Source organism: Coregonus lavaretus (assembly GCF_964263955.1).
Source record: "Coregonus lavaretus genome assembly, chromosome: 25".
In the NCBI taxonomy this organism is placed as follows: domain Eukaryota; kingdom Metazoa; phylum Chordata; class Actinopteri; order Salmoniformes; family Salmonidae; genus Coregonus; species Coregonus lavaretus.
This window is the reverse complement of record NC_140012.1, coordinates 35,868,039-35,884,745: the sequence shown is the minus strand read 5'-3', so window position 1 is coordinate 35,884,745 and position 16,707 is coordinate 35,868,039. Positions and strand designations below refer to the sequence as shown.

The 16,707-nt window shown below is 42.3% G+C and overlaps 1 protein-coding gene across 1 annotated transcript; it reads right to left on the bottom strand.

Moving 5' to 3' along the window:
• Positions 1-211: 211 nt before the first annotated feature.
• LOC311100358 (phosphoglycerate mutase 1-like) lies at positions 212-10,603 on the bottom strand. The gene is made up of 4 exons (XM_084141256.1): positions 10,352-10,603; positions 7,885-8,159; positions 2,716-2,896; positions 212-2,200 (listed from the first exon to the last, which is right to left on the bottom strand). Exons 1-4 carry the CDS (start codon positions 10,488-10,490, stop codon positions 2,031-2,033), a joined length of 765 nt encoding a protein of 254 aa, XP_083997382.1. The 5' UTR covers positions 10,491-10,603; the 3' UTR covers positions 212-2,030.
• Positions 10,604-16,707: the final 6,104 nt, after the last annotated feature.

Sequence of the window (16,707 nt, the reverse complement as noted above, 5' to 3'; positions counted from 1 at the left end):
AAAAAAATATATATATAGTTTTTTTTTAAAGAGAGGGAGATCTTTTCTTGCTTTCACTCTTCAGCCAGCTGTGAAGTCACAGTAAAGTTATCACACCTGACATTTTTGTTGATGTGATGAAAGTCACGTCCTGGCTGGGTGTACAGGTGTGACATTGATAGGCCTACTAAACCAGTCATTAGATTTCTATAATAAAAAACATACAAACTGACAAAATCCATGTTTTTATTTTTCCACACATTTATTGGCTCAGCACAGGCTTCAGAAACAGTGCATCGCAATGAAGTTGAACCCTAATAAATAACCTTTATTCCAAAGGATTTTCCTTTCAGTCAGAAGATTGGCAACAATGTCAAAGGAACAGCTGGGGAAGGATAGAGCAGGCATATTATTATTATTTTTTTTTTTGTCATTTAGCAGACGCTCTTATCCAGAGTGACTTACTTAGTTAGCACATACATTATTTTTTATTTATTTTTCATACTGGCCCCCCGTCGGAATCGAACCCACAACCCTGGCGTTGCAAACGCCATGCTCTACCAACTGAGTTACATCCCTATCCTATAGGAATGGGTACCTGCATTGCAGTTTCCCCATTTAGAGGTGTTACGAACAGAAAAGGCAAACATCATCAAGTTATCCCACCAAAGTAAAGTTAACACAGTATAAATACTTTCAGAGTAGAAGAGTGATTCTAGCAGCAGACAGGGTAGCTAAGGGAAACTAAGAGTATGGGCCTATTCATAGGTTGTGAATTCTCATAAAGTTGCAGATAAAAATGAAAATGTATATAATCTAATCAGCTCGCTTGGCCTTGGAAGAAGCGAGTTGGTCTGTTATGTGCAATCTATTTCTATCTGCGTCTATGAATGTTTAGCCCTGAATGCCACTGATGTAGGCTAAAGCAGAAACAGATCGACATTGCAGGTACCAAATGTTTGATCCCATTGACAAAACAGTATCCATGAGACACTACTCAAGAGGAAATGGGATGGAAAGACATGTCACAAACAGCAGTACTAGACATGTACATGACACACAGGAGCACCATCCAAGGCTAGGAAAGGGGGCAGGGGAGAAAGAGGAATTCCGTCTCTGCCACAGATCTTAAAGGAGACGGACACTGTCTTCCAACTTCTGATGTGGTTTTACAGTGAATTGTACAACCACAGACAGAGCAGTGGAAAATAAAAAGTAGAACTAGTACATCTGTGTGTGTTGTGGAAATATCCATTCTTTCTCCCTTTTTGTGGTGTTCTTTAATTTGCTATGAGATCAGTCAAACAACTAGCTGGCCTATTTTTTTTCCCCACCGGTAGGAATCACATTACTGTTTACATTTTTTAAGTGCAAATATTCTTCTTCTATAACATCTAAATATATACTACTTTCTAGCAAAGACTTGGAAGTATAGTAACGCAAGACTAACTATTTTCAAATAAATTGAGGTTTTATCACCACATTAGCAATCTCAGTGATCCATCGTCAAACAGGGGAAACACTTTTTTTGTCTTACAGACACAATAATAAGCCAGTTAAATGATGACTGTGTGATTTGAGTGTGTAGTCAGTGGTCCCCATATAAGTGGCTTGGTCAATAAATATCCACCTATACTAACTTATTAGTTGCTTTATAATTCAATTTTTTTACATTTCCGTCATTTAGCAGAAGCTCTTATCCAGAGTGACTTACACATTTTAGACTTTCTATGCACAGTAGAGTTGAATACGAACACACATTCTAAGTTCCTCTGTTTCTTGGACTTCATGTACAGTGTGTGTGACAGCTCCTTTGAGAGCTGTAGTATTATTGACCCTCTCCTCCAACCCATATCCCTTTTCCCCTACTCTGTGCCACATGGAGTAGAATGAAGCTTCCCATAGAGACTGATCTAGGGTCAGTTATACATGCTTCCTCCCTAATTAAAGGTTGGGAATTGGTGGGAGGCTAATATAAAATCTGATCCTAGATCTGTGAATAAGCGCAACTTCCTACTCCACGATACACAAAGTGCCCCCTCTCTCTCCCTCTACTTCTTGGCTTTGCCCTGGGCTGCCACGGCCTCCATAGCCTTCCTGACGGTCTCCTCGTCCCCCAGGAACTGCATGGGTTTGACAGGCTTCAGGTTCTTGTCCAGCTCGTACAGGATAGGGATGCCTGTGGGCAGGTTCAGCTCCATGATGGCTTCCTCTGACATACCTGCAGGGGGAAGCACAGAGCAGGACATGGGGTTTATGGTTGACAACATACTGTAAATCATGTCAATTAAAATATAATGACAAAAGAAAGTGTATACAAAATATACAAAAAACATAATGAGCACACAGACTGACACAGGAGGGTTGAGGTGAAGCACATTTCAGTGTGCGATTATTTCAATATCATACATTTCATATGTGCCGATTAGAATGTGTAAGAAGTAAAACCTCAGTCCTGAAAAAGATACTATCACAGGTACTTCCTAGAAACCAACCAGGGTTCTCCAATTCCACTCCTGGGGATAATTGGTGTGTGCAGGCTTTTGTTTCAGCCCAGCACTAACACACCTGATTCGACTAATTGTGACCATGAACAGTTTATGATTTAAAAACTGGTGTTTATTTTCCAAAAAGGTGCATTAGTACTAGGCTGTAACAAAAGCCTGCACTCCATGTGGCTCTCCAGAGCAAAGCAGTTAGAAATAATCATTGTTCTAAGCAGTTCCTACTACCGACCCTCGAGGTGCTTGACAATGCCCCTGAGGCTGTTGCCGTGGGCAGCAATGAGAACCCTCTTGCCCCGTTTGATCTGGGGGACAATCTCGTCGTTCCAGTAGGGCAGTGCCCGGGCGATGGTGTCCTTCAGGCTCTCACAGGACGGAAGCTGCTCCTCCGACAGGTCGCCATAACGACGGTCCTAAAGAGAAGATAGGCATTTTTTTGTTTCTTGACGTACTAACAGCAACCTGGGCCTAAACCCTCATACTACCATATTGCTTTCAATCAATCAAATCACATTTATAAAGCCCTTTTTACATCAGCAGTGGTCACTTTAGGCTTTTTTTTTTTTACACAGGCAGCCCAATTCTGATATTTTGCCCAATTATTGGCAAAAGAGCTGATCTGATTAGTCAAAAGACCAATTACACTGAACAAAAATATAAATGCAACATGTAAAGTGTTGGTCACATTTCATGAGCTGAAATAAAAGATACCAGAAAATGTCCTTATGCACAAAGATCATATTTCTCTCAAATTCTGTGCACAAATTTGTTTACATCCCTGTTAGTGAGCATTTCTCCTTTGCCAAGATAATTCATCCACCTGACAGGTGTGGCATATCAAGAAGCTGATTCAACAGCATGATCATTACACAGGTGTGCCAGCTCAGGACCTCCACATCTGGCTTCTTCACTTGCAGGACCAGCCACCTGGACAGCTCATGAAACCGAGGAGTATTTCTGTCTGTAATAAAGCCCTTTTGTGGGGAAAAACTCATTCCGATTGGCTGGGCCTGGCTCCCCAGTGGGTGAGCCTGACTCCGAAGTGGGTGGGCCTATGCCCTCCCAGGCCCACCCATGGCTGTGTCCCTGCCCAGTCATGTGAAATCCATTGATTAGGGCCTAATTTATTTATTTCAATTGAATGATTTCCTTATATGAACTCTAACTCAGTAAAATCGTTGAAATTGTTGGGTTTATATTTTTGTTCAGTATAGTAAACAAAATATCAGAATTGGGCTGCCTGTGTAAATACACCCAAAGTGCTTTTACAGTAACTCGGCCTAGACCCCAAAGAGCAAGCAAAAGCATAAGGCACATTGGCTAGGAAGAACTCCCTAGAAGAAATACATATTTGTTTATTCCCTAGGGAAGGAAGAAACCTTCAACTGTCCAGTGCTTTCAGTTCTATGTACATTGAAGTCATACAAATTAATTGCATTATCCAAATGTTTAGCCTATAAAGATCAGTAGGCCAATGCACCTGTACATCTCTGCTAGCCCTACGTGACTATTTTTAACATCACAACCACTGACCCCCGTCAGTACAGATGACGCATTCGCCAATCGATTCTGATCTCAGCTTAACTTTGAACTTTACCGTCCTATAATCGCACTCCTCTGCAATACATTAACTCAGAGTTGAAACACACAACACCAGAAGACCCTGTGCTATATAAGAGCACCATGAATAAAAAACAAACACTTCAAACATGAATGACCAGATGAGGCAGAAGCCATTTTGTTTTCGTGGTCAGCAGGACTAACCACCAATATGCTTGAGGAAATGCTGCCCCTGTAGATTGTATCCAGTCCTGATCATAGCAACTTGAAAGATCACTACTTTAATCAAATCGATGATTACAGTTCAATAATAAGTGTTAAGATGGAACAAAATCCTGCACACAACAGCAGCTCTCCGGGACTGGAGTTGGCCCTCCCTGCCCTAGTCTGTGGTCTTCCCATGGGACCTGGTGGTGCAGACAGAGGGCACAGACACATAGGATGTATCCCAAATGGCACTCTATTCCTTATATTGTGCACTACTCCTAATAGGGTGTTATTTGGGACACAACCATAACCTAAAGCACTCTCCTCAGCATAACACACAGCCCATAATAGTCTCTGCTGCTGCCCCTCTGACAGAACACTGGTGGGTTGCCATGACGGCAGCTTGAGCTTGGCATCTACCATATCAGAGACCCCAGACTCTAATCACGCCTCCTGTTGAGGGGTATCTCAGGGACAATTTATCAATGAACTTGGGAAAACATATGGTGATTCTTTGAGACATGCTCTACTGTAGCCCTCAGAAACAGGCTAGTACAAGGAGAACCCCAATTAAAAGGTAAACTCTGCAATATACACTGAGAACACAAAACATTAAGAACGCCTGTTCTTTCCATGACAAACTGACCAGATGAATCCAGGTGAAAGCTACGATCCCTGATTGATGTCACTTGTTAAATCCACTTCAAATCAGTGTAGATGAAGGGGAGGAGCGGTTAAAGAAGGATTTTTAAGTCTAGAGACAATTGAGACATGGATTGTGTATGTGTGCCATTCAGAGGGTGAATGGACAAGAAAATATTTAAGTGCCTTTGAACCGGGTATGGTAGTAGGTGCACCGGTTTGTGTCAAGAACTGCAACGCTGCTGGGTTTTTCACGCCCCAACAGTTTCCTGTGTATATCAAGACTGGTCCACCACCCAAAGGACATCCAGCCAACTTGATACAACTGTGGGAAGCAACTCAATATTAGGAAGGTGTTCTTAATATTTGGTATACTCCAAGTATAGTCTCAGACGTTCTGCTTAGAAAATCAACAACAAGACTAGGGCTGTTAGGGTGACCGTGAGGGCAGTCAAATTCCACGTGACCGTTTAGTCACGGTAACTAGGCTTCTCCAAGCTCTGATGCTGCTGCTGGTCATTAGTAGCCTACCAAACTTGCTAACTGCCTGGTACTCAGCACTCTATTGTCCCTCTAATCACTCTGACAATGCAAATGCAATCTAAAATCTAAATTAAAACACTTCATTAGTGTCTATGAATTGCATTAAATAAAACAATTAAATAAAAAATTACAAACAAAAAAGTTGATGGCCTCTATTAAAAAGAGGATCCCATCAGCTTTCTATAGGCTAGGCCTACTATATTTATTTATCAACTTTCCAAATATTAAGCACATTGCTTTGCAACGGGAGTATAGCCTACTTGGCTGGCATGAAAATGAACCATGGGTAAAGCATCCTCCATTCGCTATTTAAGTGCATAGATGACATGTATCTTTTTTGGGTCCATTCTAAATCCAAACTAATATCACACATCTATTATATATAAAGACAACATTAAATTAAGAATAGTCTAATGGGTAACAATATTAGCCTATCACTTGTCAATGATGCCCAGCTTGTGCATTAAGGTAAGAAACAGCGCACTTTCTTTTTTTGTTGTTGACTTTTTCAAAATCACAGTCGCACACCTCATCTAGCCTAGCCCATAGGCCTATATGTTTTGATAAGGTTTGTATCAAAACTAAAGTGGCCAAATAACTTCTTAAAATTAAGCACATTCATCCGCTTTAGAACCGGTGTAGAGCCTACCTGGCATACATAGGCTGCGTGTGAGTTTCAAGTTTGGGGAAGATAATTTTCACCATAAAAATGCACCTTTATAATAAAGCATTACATGCATAATCGCATTTGCAGTCACTTTCAAGAACAGTGTTTTCCCGTTAATTGATTGCATTTTGGAACATTCGCGCTTATAGCCTACTGCCGTGTGCGCATTGCTGCGCTTATGTGAAAGAATAGCCTAATACTTTATAGAAAATGTAAGATAAACAAATCAGCCTCATTGCTTTAAAAGGTTTTTTGATGCGAGTGGTTCTATTCATTATCCCAGAGTATGTTTGGAATATTTATTGCACAGAAGGACAAGTTGACCAATAGACTCGGTCTCCCGAGTGGTGCAGTGGTCTAAGGCACTGCATCTCAGTGCTTGAGGCATCACTACAGAACCCCTGGTTCGATTCCAGGCTGTATCACAACCGGCCGTGATTGGGAGTCCCATAGGGTGGCGCACGATTGGCCCAGCGTCGTCCGGGTTTGGCCGGTGTAGGCCGTCATTGTAAATAAGAATTTGTTATTAACTGACTTGCCTAGTTAAATAAAGGTAAAATAAATTTAAAATAGGTCAACTTTTGTACTATGGGGGATAGTAGATTGACATAGGCTAGTGGTTTGCTGTTCGTTAGGCCTACTCATCTTGTTGGCTGACGAAAAGTAGGCTAAATGTGGACAGTTCTAACATCTTCAATATGCGCCTCAGAATTCGATAAGAGGGACGCACACGCGCAGTTGCGCCCCCGATGTGTCTGTCTTCATTCACTTGTAGCCTACTTCTTAGCTGAAATGCCTGTGAGAAGGACTCGATCACGTGACGGGCATTGGCTACATCTGAGAGAACCATGTGAGTGAAAGGTGCTTCAAGAGCTTTGGCCGCAAAAGGCATGGATTATTTCAGGGGGCATTACGGCCACACAAGGGGGATGCCGCCAGTAAATTTGAGGCCTTGTGAGAATATTGTCAGGTGCTTTGAGAATGAGAGACTGATGAAGTGTGTGCAGCTTGTGACTTTTTACAAATCATTATTAGAGTCCCATCCTGCAGCCTTATAATGTATTAAACGTCAAAACATATAGCTCAACTTTTGTTTCACAACTAAAGTTGCATAAATAACTCTAAAGCAAGCATATAGGATGACCAGTTTCTTTGTTAACCGCTAAAACACAGAATAGCCGCATGTGCGCACTTCCTTTTAAATCGTTTGGGGAAAATATCCTTTCTATTTTATTAAGCTATGTTCAGTTTGATTCTTCATACTATAAAATAATAAAAAATAATGCCACGGAATTCTAAGCAAATATTGTCTGCTAAATGAACTAGTGTAGCCCACAGCCATATGGCATAGCCGGATCAGGACCTAACATAAGGACAACTCAGTGTATGCCATTCTGTTCTTCTGAAATAGACTACATTTTCCTCATATCATGTTTCTTTAGACCTGTCTAAAATAAATAATGGATTTATTAAATGGATATTAGACTTTTTAAAATCTAGCTGTTCAAAAGGTCTGCATCAGTGGCTTTGTAGGCTATGAGTGGAAGCCAGGAGATACTAAGTGTGTTTATGCTAATTAACGGTAAATTACCGTGAGACCGGCAGTTATTTGCTTGACAATCACCTGCTGACAAAAATGACCGCCACAGCCCTAAACAAGACTGCCACTATAGGCTCTTCCCAATGTGAGTGAGCCTAAAGACAGATTAAAATGATGTTGTTGTTTATGTCTGATGTCATATCAGGCAAATTCTCACCCATGTTAGTGAGTGTGTCCCTCACCTTGCTGATGACGGTGTAGAAGTCGTGGTCCGGGTCCATAGTGGGAGGAGGGATATCGAAGCTCCGCCTCCATATCTTCACCTGAGACTCTCCGTGCTTGGCAGCAGTCTCCGACTTGTTTAACCCAGTCAGGCCACCATAGTGGCGCTCGTTGAGGCGCCAGGTTCGGTGGACGGGAAGCCACATCTGGTCAATGCTGTCCAGACACAGCCACAGAGTGCGGATGGCCCTCTTCAGGACTGAGGTGTAGCACACATCAAACTCATAGCCAGCATCTGAGGAAGAGAAAGGATGTGATCAGGGTTTGATTCAGGATGATTTTGGTGGGTGGGTGGACAGCTATGTAAGTAACATCTCTGGTCAATATTCAAATCATCAGCCAACATAGCATGGGTTACTAGAAGCCTAAGTTTTGGGCCGAATACGTCTAAACTCGAGTCAGAAACACCAGATATTTCCCTAACCAACACACTGAGAAAGGTTTTGATTTCATTCATTGCATGAAGCAGCACGTCTAGAAAGTCATGTTCACATCCTTTGGAAGAGCTGTGACACCAAAAGCGGTGGAGGCGGGATCTCCGTTGCTCATTCATCCACAGTAAAAGGGGGCTGAACTAATAGGCGGAGCCCAACCATAGATAGCAATACCACAGAACAATGAATGGGTTAGTTATTAAAACCATTGGCAATACGCCATAAAAGTCACACCCAAGTAATTTCCTGGTTCAAGTCTAGGTCGAAAATATAAGATTGTAATATTCAACCTAGACTTGAACCAGGAAGTAGGTGGGACTTTCATAGGGTATGGAATGGGGGCATGGTCGAGGTGGAAACAAGGGGTACAGTCACAACTGTGGTAAAATTGATTTGATGTTGGATATTCACTGGACATTTGGACCTTCAAACCTCAATAGCTCGTGAACTGTTTGAGCTACAGACCTCAGGTTAGGCTCTTTATGAAGGAAAATAGGTGTACAACATTGCACAGGTCTTATTTTCCCGATTCCAATCAGCGCTTCATAATCTCATGGCAACGGTGTAGGCAGGCCACCACACGGTCTATGCAACTAGTTAGGGACCGTCAACAATGTGCATGATCACAATATTCAAATTCTGAACACGTCACCTAGAAACTTCAAACCAACTTTAAACTGTTCAGAAGGGAGGGACACATGCTGCACATCCTTTGTCCTCCTCACAAAATGATTTTAATATTTTTTTAAACAGATGGTATCTAACCACGTATTCGCAATCTCTCAAGATGAAAGAAAATCATATATTTCTCCACTCCTGTCCCAGAGTCTAAATTTTGCCTACATTTGGTGCATCATTTTACTGCAAGAAATGCTTAATTCTGCAGGAGTTAATATTAAGGCTATGTGAGCGGTTATAGTCCTACAGTCAGTGTCCAGATTTCAGTTTCCATTTAACCCATCTGAACAGTAGACTACAGTTCCCTTGACTTGCCATACGCCTATTTGAAGTCCCCATCTTGTGCCTGTCGAATTTGTATAGCCCCTCACAATCACACATAACTGCCACTTTTTCTGCCAGTTCCCAAAAGCATGTGTCTATTGGAGTGTAGGCTATTTGGCGCGAGTGTACAGTTAGGCCCTAAAGTTTAGGTTTATGCACTAATGCCAGATAGCTTTTTATTTCATTATTTTAGGCTAAATGTAGCCTATAAATAACAATAATTATACATTTATGTATTTTAAGGTGTTGTTTTCTCTTTATTCAACCCACACACCACACACCTTCCCTTCATCCACACAATATTTAATGACCCTAAACGGATAGGCTACCGCGGGGACTGCGGGTTATGAGTCAACCCGTTCATCACTAATGCATAGTAATGTTCAGACCGAGCATCGGAATATTAATAAAACTCCCCATACAGAAGACGCCTTCGTCCAATGACTCGTGTGTAATGTAATGGAACTGAGTATCATGCTCAAGGGATAGCATGGGACGTGCAGCAGGCTGCCTACATCGTTGCTGTGATATTATTAAACTCGGTCCATAAAAGAGCCTAACCTGCGCAAACCGTTCACAAGCAATTGAGTTTTGAAGGTCCGGCGAATATCGAACAATCAAACCAACTTTACCACGGTGCGGAACAGCCACGAAAACACCTCCATCCTATCTCAAAATTGATGGAGTCATCACGTGACATTGCTGGTATTGGTAACAAGTGTTTCCACAATTACAATTTCTATAGTGAATAGACATCAAATAAGATAGTTGAGATTCCTTCAGGCAGCATAAATGGCCAACTGTGCTGGCACTACAGGCTTCGAAAATGATGTAGGGCTAGTAGCTGCGACACATATTTAAATAAATAGATCATTAAAATGTACAATCAAAGTCAGTTGCTTTAGTGAGGAAATATTTGATGTGTTTGTTGTGTCTGATATAACACAAAGTGAGTAACTAGCTGGTCAAATAAAAAAGAACAAGAATCCACCTTTCAGGGCCTGTCCTCCTCTCCTCGCCTCCCGTTCTCCAGTCTCACTCAGATCTGCGTCAAACCAGCCGCAGAATCGATTCTCCTGGTTCCAGTTGCTCTCTCCGTGGCGGATCAACACCAGCTTGTAGGCGGCCATAGTGATATATTATTTTGCGTTGATTAAGCTCCGAAAATGAGGAGTAAACGCCGCTGTTCAAGTTGAAAAGACAGCAACAGAATGGATGGACACGGACAGCTATATCTGACACTAGAGGATGCGAGTGATGCGATTGGTTATTTTCTCGCTCTTGTGTTTTACAGCAATCTTAACAGGATCCCGCTGCGGTACTTCCTTCATATTCCTAGACCAATGAAATAGAGGTAGGCGGGCACATGGACAGTCCAATGACCTTCATAGGGAACACTGAGGGAGTTATTTTACACTGGCCCGGGTTGAACCGCGCAAAGGCACCCACGTCATCAGGCGAAAGCGGGAGGGAGGAGCGCCCTTCTCAAATCGAACAGTAATCTGGGCCGCTTGGTCATTTTGTCAACAAGGCAGCATGGTGCATCGCTCAGAAACATACAGCATCTCTTTTCCATAAAATACATGTTAGAATTTTCTAACTAGTTTTCATTGGGAAGGTAGATAAAGCATTTTTATCAAAAGCAATCACTATTTCGTGGTAGAACACAGAACCCTACTACAGATGCTTAATTACGTCACTTTTCTTTTGAGCCAACTTCGTGGTCAGACAGAGCGGGGCACCTGGCTTACGCCCAGGAGGCAGCCCGGTTCCAAATTTTCCTCATTTAGCAGACGCTCTTATCCAGAGCAACTTACAGTTAATGAGTGCATACATTTTCATACTGGCCCCCCGTGGGAAACGAACCCACAACCCTGGCGTTGCAAGCGCCATGCTCTACCAACTGAGCTACAGGGGACTTCGAATGCAAAACACGCCTATACGCACGAGATTTATCGAGCCCCCTCGTTGCACTTGGATATTAGTTACCGCCGGTTAATTTAGCCATTATGGGGGAAATTAATGGGGAAAGAATGGAGTTTTGGGATAAACGCCGAAAATAAGGACTGAGGTTAACGCAGCCTTGGGAGATCTAGGCCTACGTTTTGTTCTATGAGATAATATCAGTCAGTTAACATGACGTTTTTATGTGCTTGTTTCAATGATATTATACTTTTTTCATTTAGCAGATGCTCTTATCCAGAGCGATTTACAGTAGTGAGTGCATACATTTTCATACTTTTTCGTACTGGTACCCCCGTGAGAATTGAACCCGCAACCCTGGCCTTCCAAGCCGTGCTTTACCAGCTGAGCCACACAGGACCGTAGGCCAACATCAAAATTCACAAAAAGTGACATTAGCTGATGAATATTAGCTCACAGTAAAACATTAACAAAACGTAGGCTATAAAATCTCCTAAGCCTGTGTTTACCACAGACCTTATTTTCGGGGTTTCTCTAAAATCCTCCAAATACCCCATTAATTTCCCCATAGGCTTTGGCCAACGAGCCATGGCGCCGTTAGTTCCTACAAAAATGCGATATTACTATTGCTCTCTATTATAATTTGATAGCCGCAATGTTGAGGTCTGTGTGTGACTGATTTATTCATCCCGTTCGCACCTGCAGCTTTTCATACCGCACCCGCCCACACCCACTCGCTTTCTGTCCGACTCCCACCTGCTACCTCAAGAACTGGTCCCGAACCCAACTGCAATGTTATTTTAGGCATAGGCCTATGTAACGCAGCTTACTTGCCAGCCATGGTCCCAGCAATTGTGCGCACTGTGCAATAGCAAAATCCGCAAAAATAACCTAAGAAATAGGGTAAATTATCAGAGATTCTCACGTGGACCATTATATTAGGCTATCGGTATTACTGGGCTATATCAGCCAATAAGCTAGACGTAGTTTGAAGAAAGCAGAGTTAAGAGAGACTTGCACTTTCTCTTGAGCTACGTTTATTTATTCAGATGGAGACACATATGGGTGATCAATATTTATTTCTAGGCAATGTAATAAACTATAACCTAATCATATTTAGGAAGTACATTTCCTTGGAAAGATAACTGCCCCATGCTTCTCCGGCCATGCATAGGCTATAGCCTCCTAGCATACTCTATTTAATTGAGACCACACGCGCACCGGAGTGAAATCGCACATATGGCTACTGAAGTTGAAGCAGCGAATGATGAGAGCGGACACTTGCGCTTTCTCTAGAGCTATGTTTTGTATATATGATATAGCCTACCTTTTAGGAGGATGATAAGCAGGCAGAGACAAATAAATGGGTAACCAATATTTATTGAAAATTAAAAGGCGCAACGCTCGCTCACCATTAAGCCATGTTTCAAGGATACCATTTTTGGGATTGCACCTCGATTCACGTTGTTTGAGCGCCCTCCACTTCTTTACATGATCAGAATACATTTACAAAGTATTCAGACATGTTAGCAGACGCTCTGGGACTTACAGTTAGTGAGTGCATACATTTTTCATACTGGCACCCCATGGGAATCGAACCAACAACCCTGGCGTTGCAAGCGCCATACGCTACAAACTGAGCTACAGGAGGCTCAGACCTTTTGATCTTTTCCACATTTTGTTACATTACAGCCTTATTCTAAAATGGATTAAATGTTTTTTCCCCCTCATCAATATACACACAATACTTCATAATGACAAAGCAAAAACAGGTTTGTCGATTTTTTTTGCACATTTATTACAAATAAAAAACGGAAATATCACATTTTCATACACTACCAGTCAAAAGTTTGGACACACCTACTCATTCAAGGGTCTTTCTTTATTTGAATTTTTTTTTACATTGTAGAATAATAGTGAAGACATCAAAACTATGAAATAACAGATATGGAATCATGTAGTAACCAAAAACGTGTTAAACCTGGAATGCAATTCAATTAACAGGTGTGCCTTCTTAAAAGTTAATTTGTGGAATTAATTTCCTTCTTAATGTGTTTGAGCCAATCAGTTGTGTTGTGACAAGGTAGGGGTGGTATACAGAAGATAGCCCTATCATGGCAAGAACAGCTTAAATAAGCAAAGAGAAATGACAGTCAATCATTACTTTAAGACATGAAGGTCAGTCAATACATAACATTTCAAGAACTTTTAAAGTTTTGATATAACATATTTTAATACAGTATTTGTTAATGTCTTTGATCTCATATAGAGAGGATAAGGACATGCCATGTGTTATTTATGTCACTGGTGGGTGCTAGAAGGTCTGCGTGCCAAGATAGATTGGGGGCCACTGGTGCTAATCTTAGAAGGAGTATGTGATGGAATAGCCTGGCTAGGGTGCAACACGATAACATGTAGGGGCATCCTATTGTAGGAGATGAGTGACATTCAATGATGGTTGGCAACTGTTGGATGGAAGTAGCTCGGAAAGCATTATATAAACTAATAGGTTTTCTATGTAAGTCATTCGGATGACAATAGGCTATGCCCGTACCGCTTGTCATACGAATCCAGTACTGTAACTATTAAATAACTATGAATCAACTCTCCATCTAAGTGTTTATCTATTCTCTTACATCCTGAAGTACGAGATACCAGAGAAAGTCGTCATAACAAGTTTCTTCAAGTGCTGTCACAAAAACCATCAAGCGCGATGATGAAACTGGCTCTCATGAGGACCACCACAGGAAAGGAAGACCCAGAGTTACCTCTGCTGCGGAGGACAAGTTCATTAGAGTTAACTGCACCTCAGATTGCAGCCCAAATAAATGTTTCACAGAGTTCAAGTAACAGACACATCTCAACATCAACTGTTCAGAGGGGACTGTGTAAATCAGTCCTTCATGGTCGAATTGCTGCAAAGAAACCACTATTAAAAGGACGCCAATAAGAAGAAGACACCTGCTTGGGCCAAGAAATATTCTTGGGCCAAAAACATTATTCTCTGCAGATCCTCTCATGCTCTGTTGTGTTGGATGGGGAGGATCGCTGCACAGCTATTTTCAGGTCTCTCCAGAGATGTTCGATCGGTTTCATGTCCGGACTCTGGCTGGGCCACTCAAGGACATTCAGAGACTTGTCCCGAAGCCACTCTTGCGTTGTCTTGGCTGTGTGCTTAGGGTCGTTGTACTGTTGGAAGGTGAACCTTCGCCCTAGTCTGAGGTCCTAAACGGTCTGGAGCAAGTTTTCATCAAGGATCTATCTGTACTTTGCTCTGTAAAATGTTCCCTCAATCCCGACTAGTCTCCTAGTCCCTGCCGCTGAAAAACTTCCCCATAGCATGATGCTGCCACCACCATGCTTCACCTTAGGGATGGTGCCAGGTTTCCTCCAGATGTGACGCTTGGCATTCAGGCCAAACAGTTCAATCTTGGTTTCGTCAGACCAGAGGATCTTGTTTTTCATGGTCTGAGAGTCCTTTAGGTGCCTTTAGGCTAACTCCATATGGGCTGTCATGTGCCTTTTACTGAGGAGTGGCTTCCGTCTGGCCACTCTACCAATAAAGGCCTGATTGGTGGAGTGCTGCAGAGATGGTTGTTCTTCTGGAAGGTTCTCACATCGCCACAGAGGAACTCTGGAGCTCTGTCAGAGTGACCATCGGGTTCTTGGTCACATCCCTGAACAAGGCCCTTCTCCCTGATTGCTCAGTTTAGCTGGGCGGCCAACTCTAGGAAGAGTCTTGGTGGTTCCAAACTTCTTCCATTTAAGAATGATGGAGGCCACTGTGTTCTTGGGGACCTTCAATGCTGCAGACATTTTTTGGTACCCTTCCCCAGAGCTGTGCCTCGAGACAATCCTGTCTCGGAGCTCTACTGACAATTCCTTCGACCTCATGGCTTGGTTTAGGCTCTGACATGGACTGTCAACTGTGGGACCTTATATAGACAGGTATGTGCCTTTCCAAATCATGTCCAATCAATTCAATTTACCACAGGTGGACTCCAATCAAGTTGTAGAAACATCTCAAGGATGATCAATGCAAACAGGATACACCTGAGCTCAATTTAGATTCTCATAGCAAAGTGTCTGAATACTTATGTAAATAAGTTATTTCTGTTTTTTATTTTATAATAAATTAGCAAACATTTCTAAAAACCTGTTTTCGCTTTGTCATTATGGGGTATTGTCTGTAGATTTAATCAATTTTAGAATAAGGCTGTAACATAACAAAATGTAGAAAAGGGGAAGGGGTCTGAATACTTTCCAAATGCACTGTATAGGCAGCCAACTCTATTTAATTGAAACCACACATTTTACTCATTTAGCGGACGCTCTCATCCAGAGCGATAGTGAGTGCATACATTATTTTTCATACTGGCCCCCCGTGGGAATCGAACCCACAACCCTGACGTTGCAAACGCCATGCTCTACCAACTGAGCTACAGCCCTGCCCGCCATTCCCTCCCCTACCCTGTACGACGCTGGGCCAATTGTGGGCCGCCCCATGGGTCTCCCGGTCGCGGCCGGCTACGATAGAGCCTGGATTCGAACCAGGATCTCTAGTGGCACAGCTAGCACTGCGATGCAGTGCCTTAGAACACACATATGGTACTAGGCGCACTTGATCTCGCACGCCCAGCAAGGAGAGTAGAGGTAGGCCACTTAACTTGAAGCAGCAAATTCTTAGTGTGTGAATAATGCGACGAAGATGTGCTTTCAATAAAATAGGTAAGCTTAGGCTAACGCATACAAAGCAGAAAGACGACAGTTTTCTAATAATCTGCGAGACAAAACAAATATGTTCATCCCACAGTTGTCTGCGTAACCGCCCGCTCTCAACTACAGCATCAAAAATGCCAACCATGCAGCAATGATCTCTGTCTGGTCTGGTCCAGCCGGCATCCTGCGGGAATGTAGCCCTCTACTCAGCCTGGTCTCATAGAGTAGACGGAAGATAGTAATGTAAATCCGATTGAGAAAATTAGTATGATATGTTACGTTTGGTATGGTTACATAAAACAGATGGTTATTAAGGCAAAAATAGGGTGGATGGGTGGGCATATAACGCAAACATCTAGCATCCCAAAGGTTGCGAGTTTGAATCTCATCACGGACTAGATAGCATTTTCGGTAGGCTAATTAGCAACCTGTCAACTACTTACTACTTTTTAGCTACTTTCAACTAATTAGCATGTTAGCTAACCCTTCCCATAACTCTAACCTTAACCCTTTTAGCTAACCCTTCCCCTAACCCTAACCTAATCCTTTTAGCTAACCGTTCCCCTAAGCCTTTAACCTAACTCCTAAACTTAACTCTAACATTAACTCTAACCCCTAACCCCTTGCCTAGCTAACGTTAGCCAGCTAGCTAATGTTAGGGACCTATCTCGAATTCGTAACATATCATACGTTTGGCAAATTCGT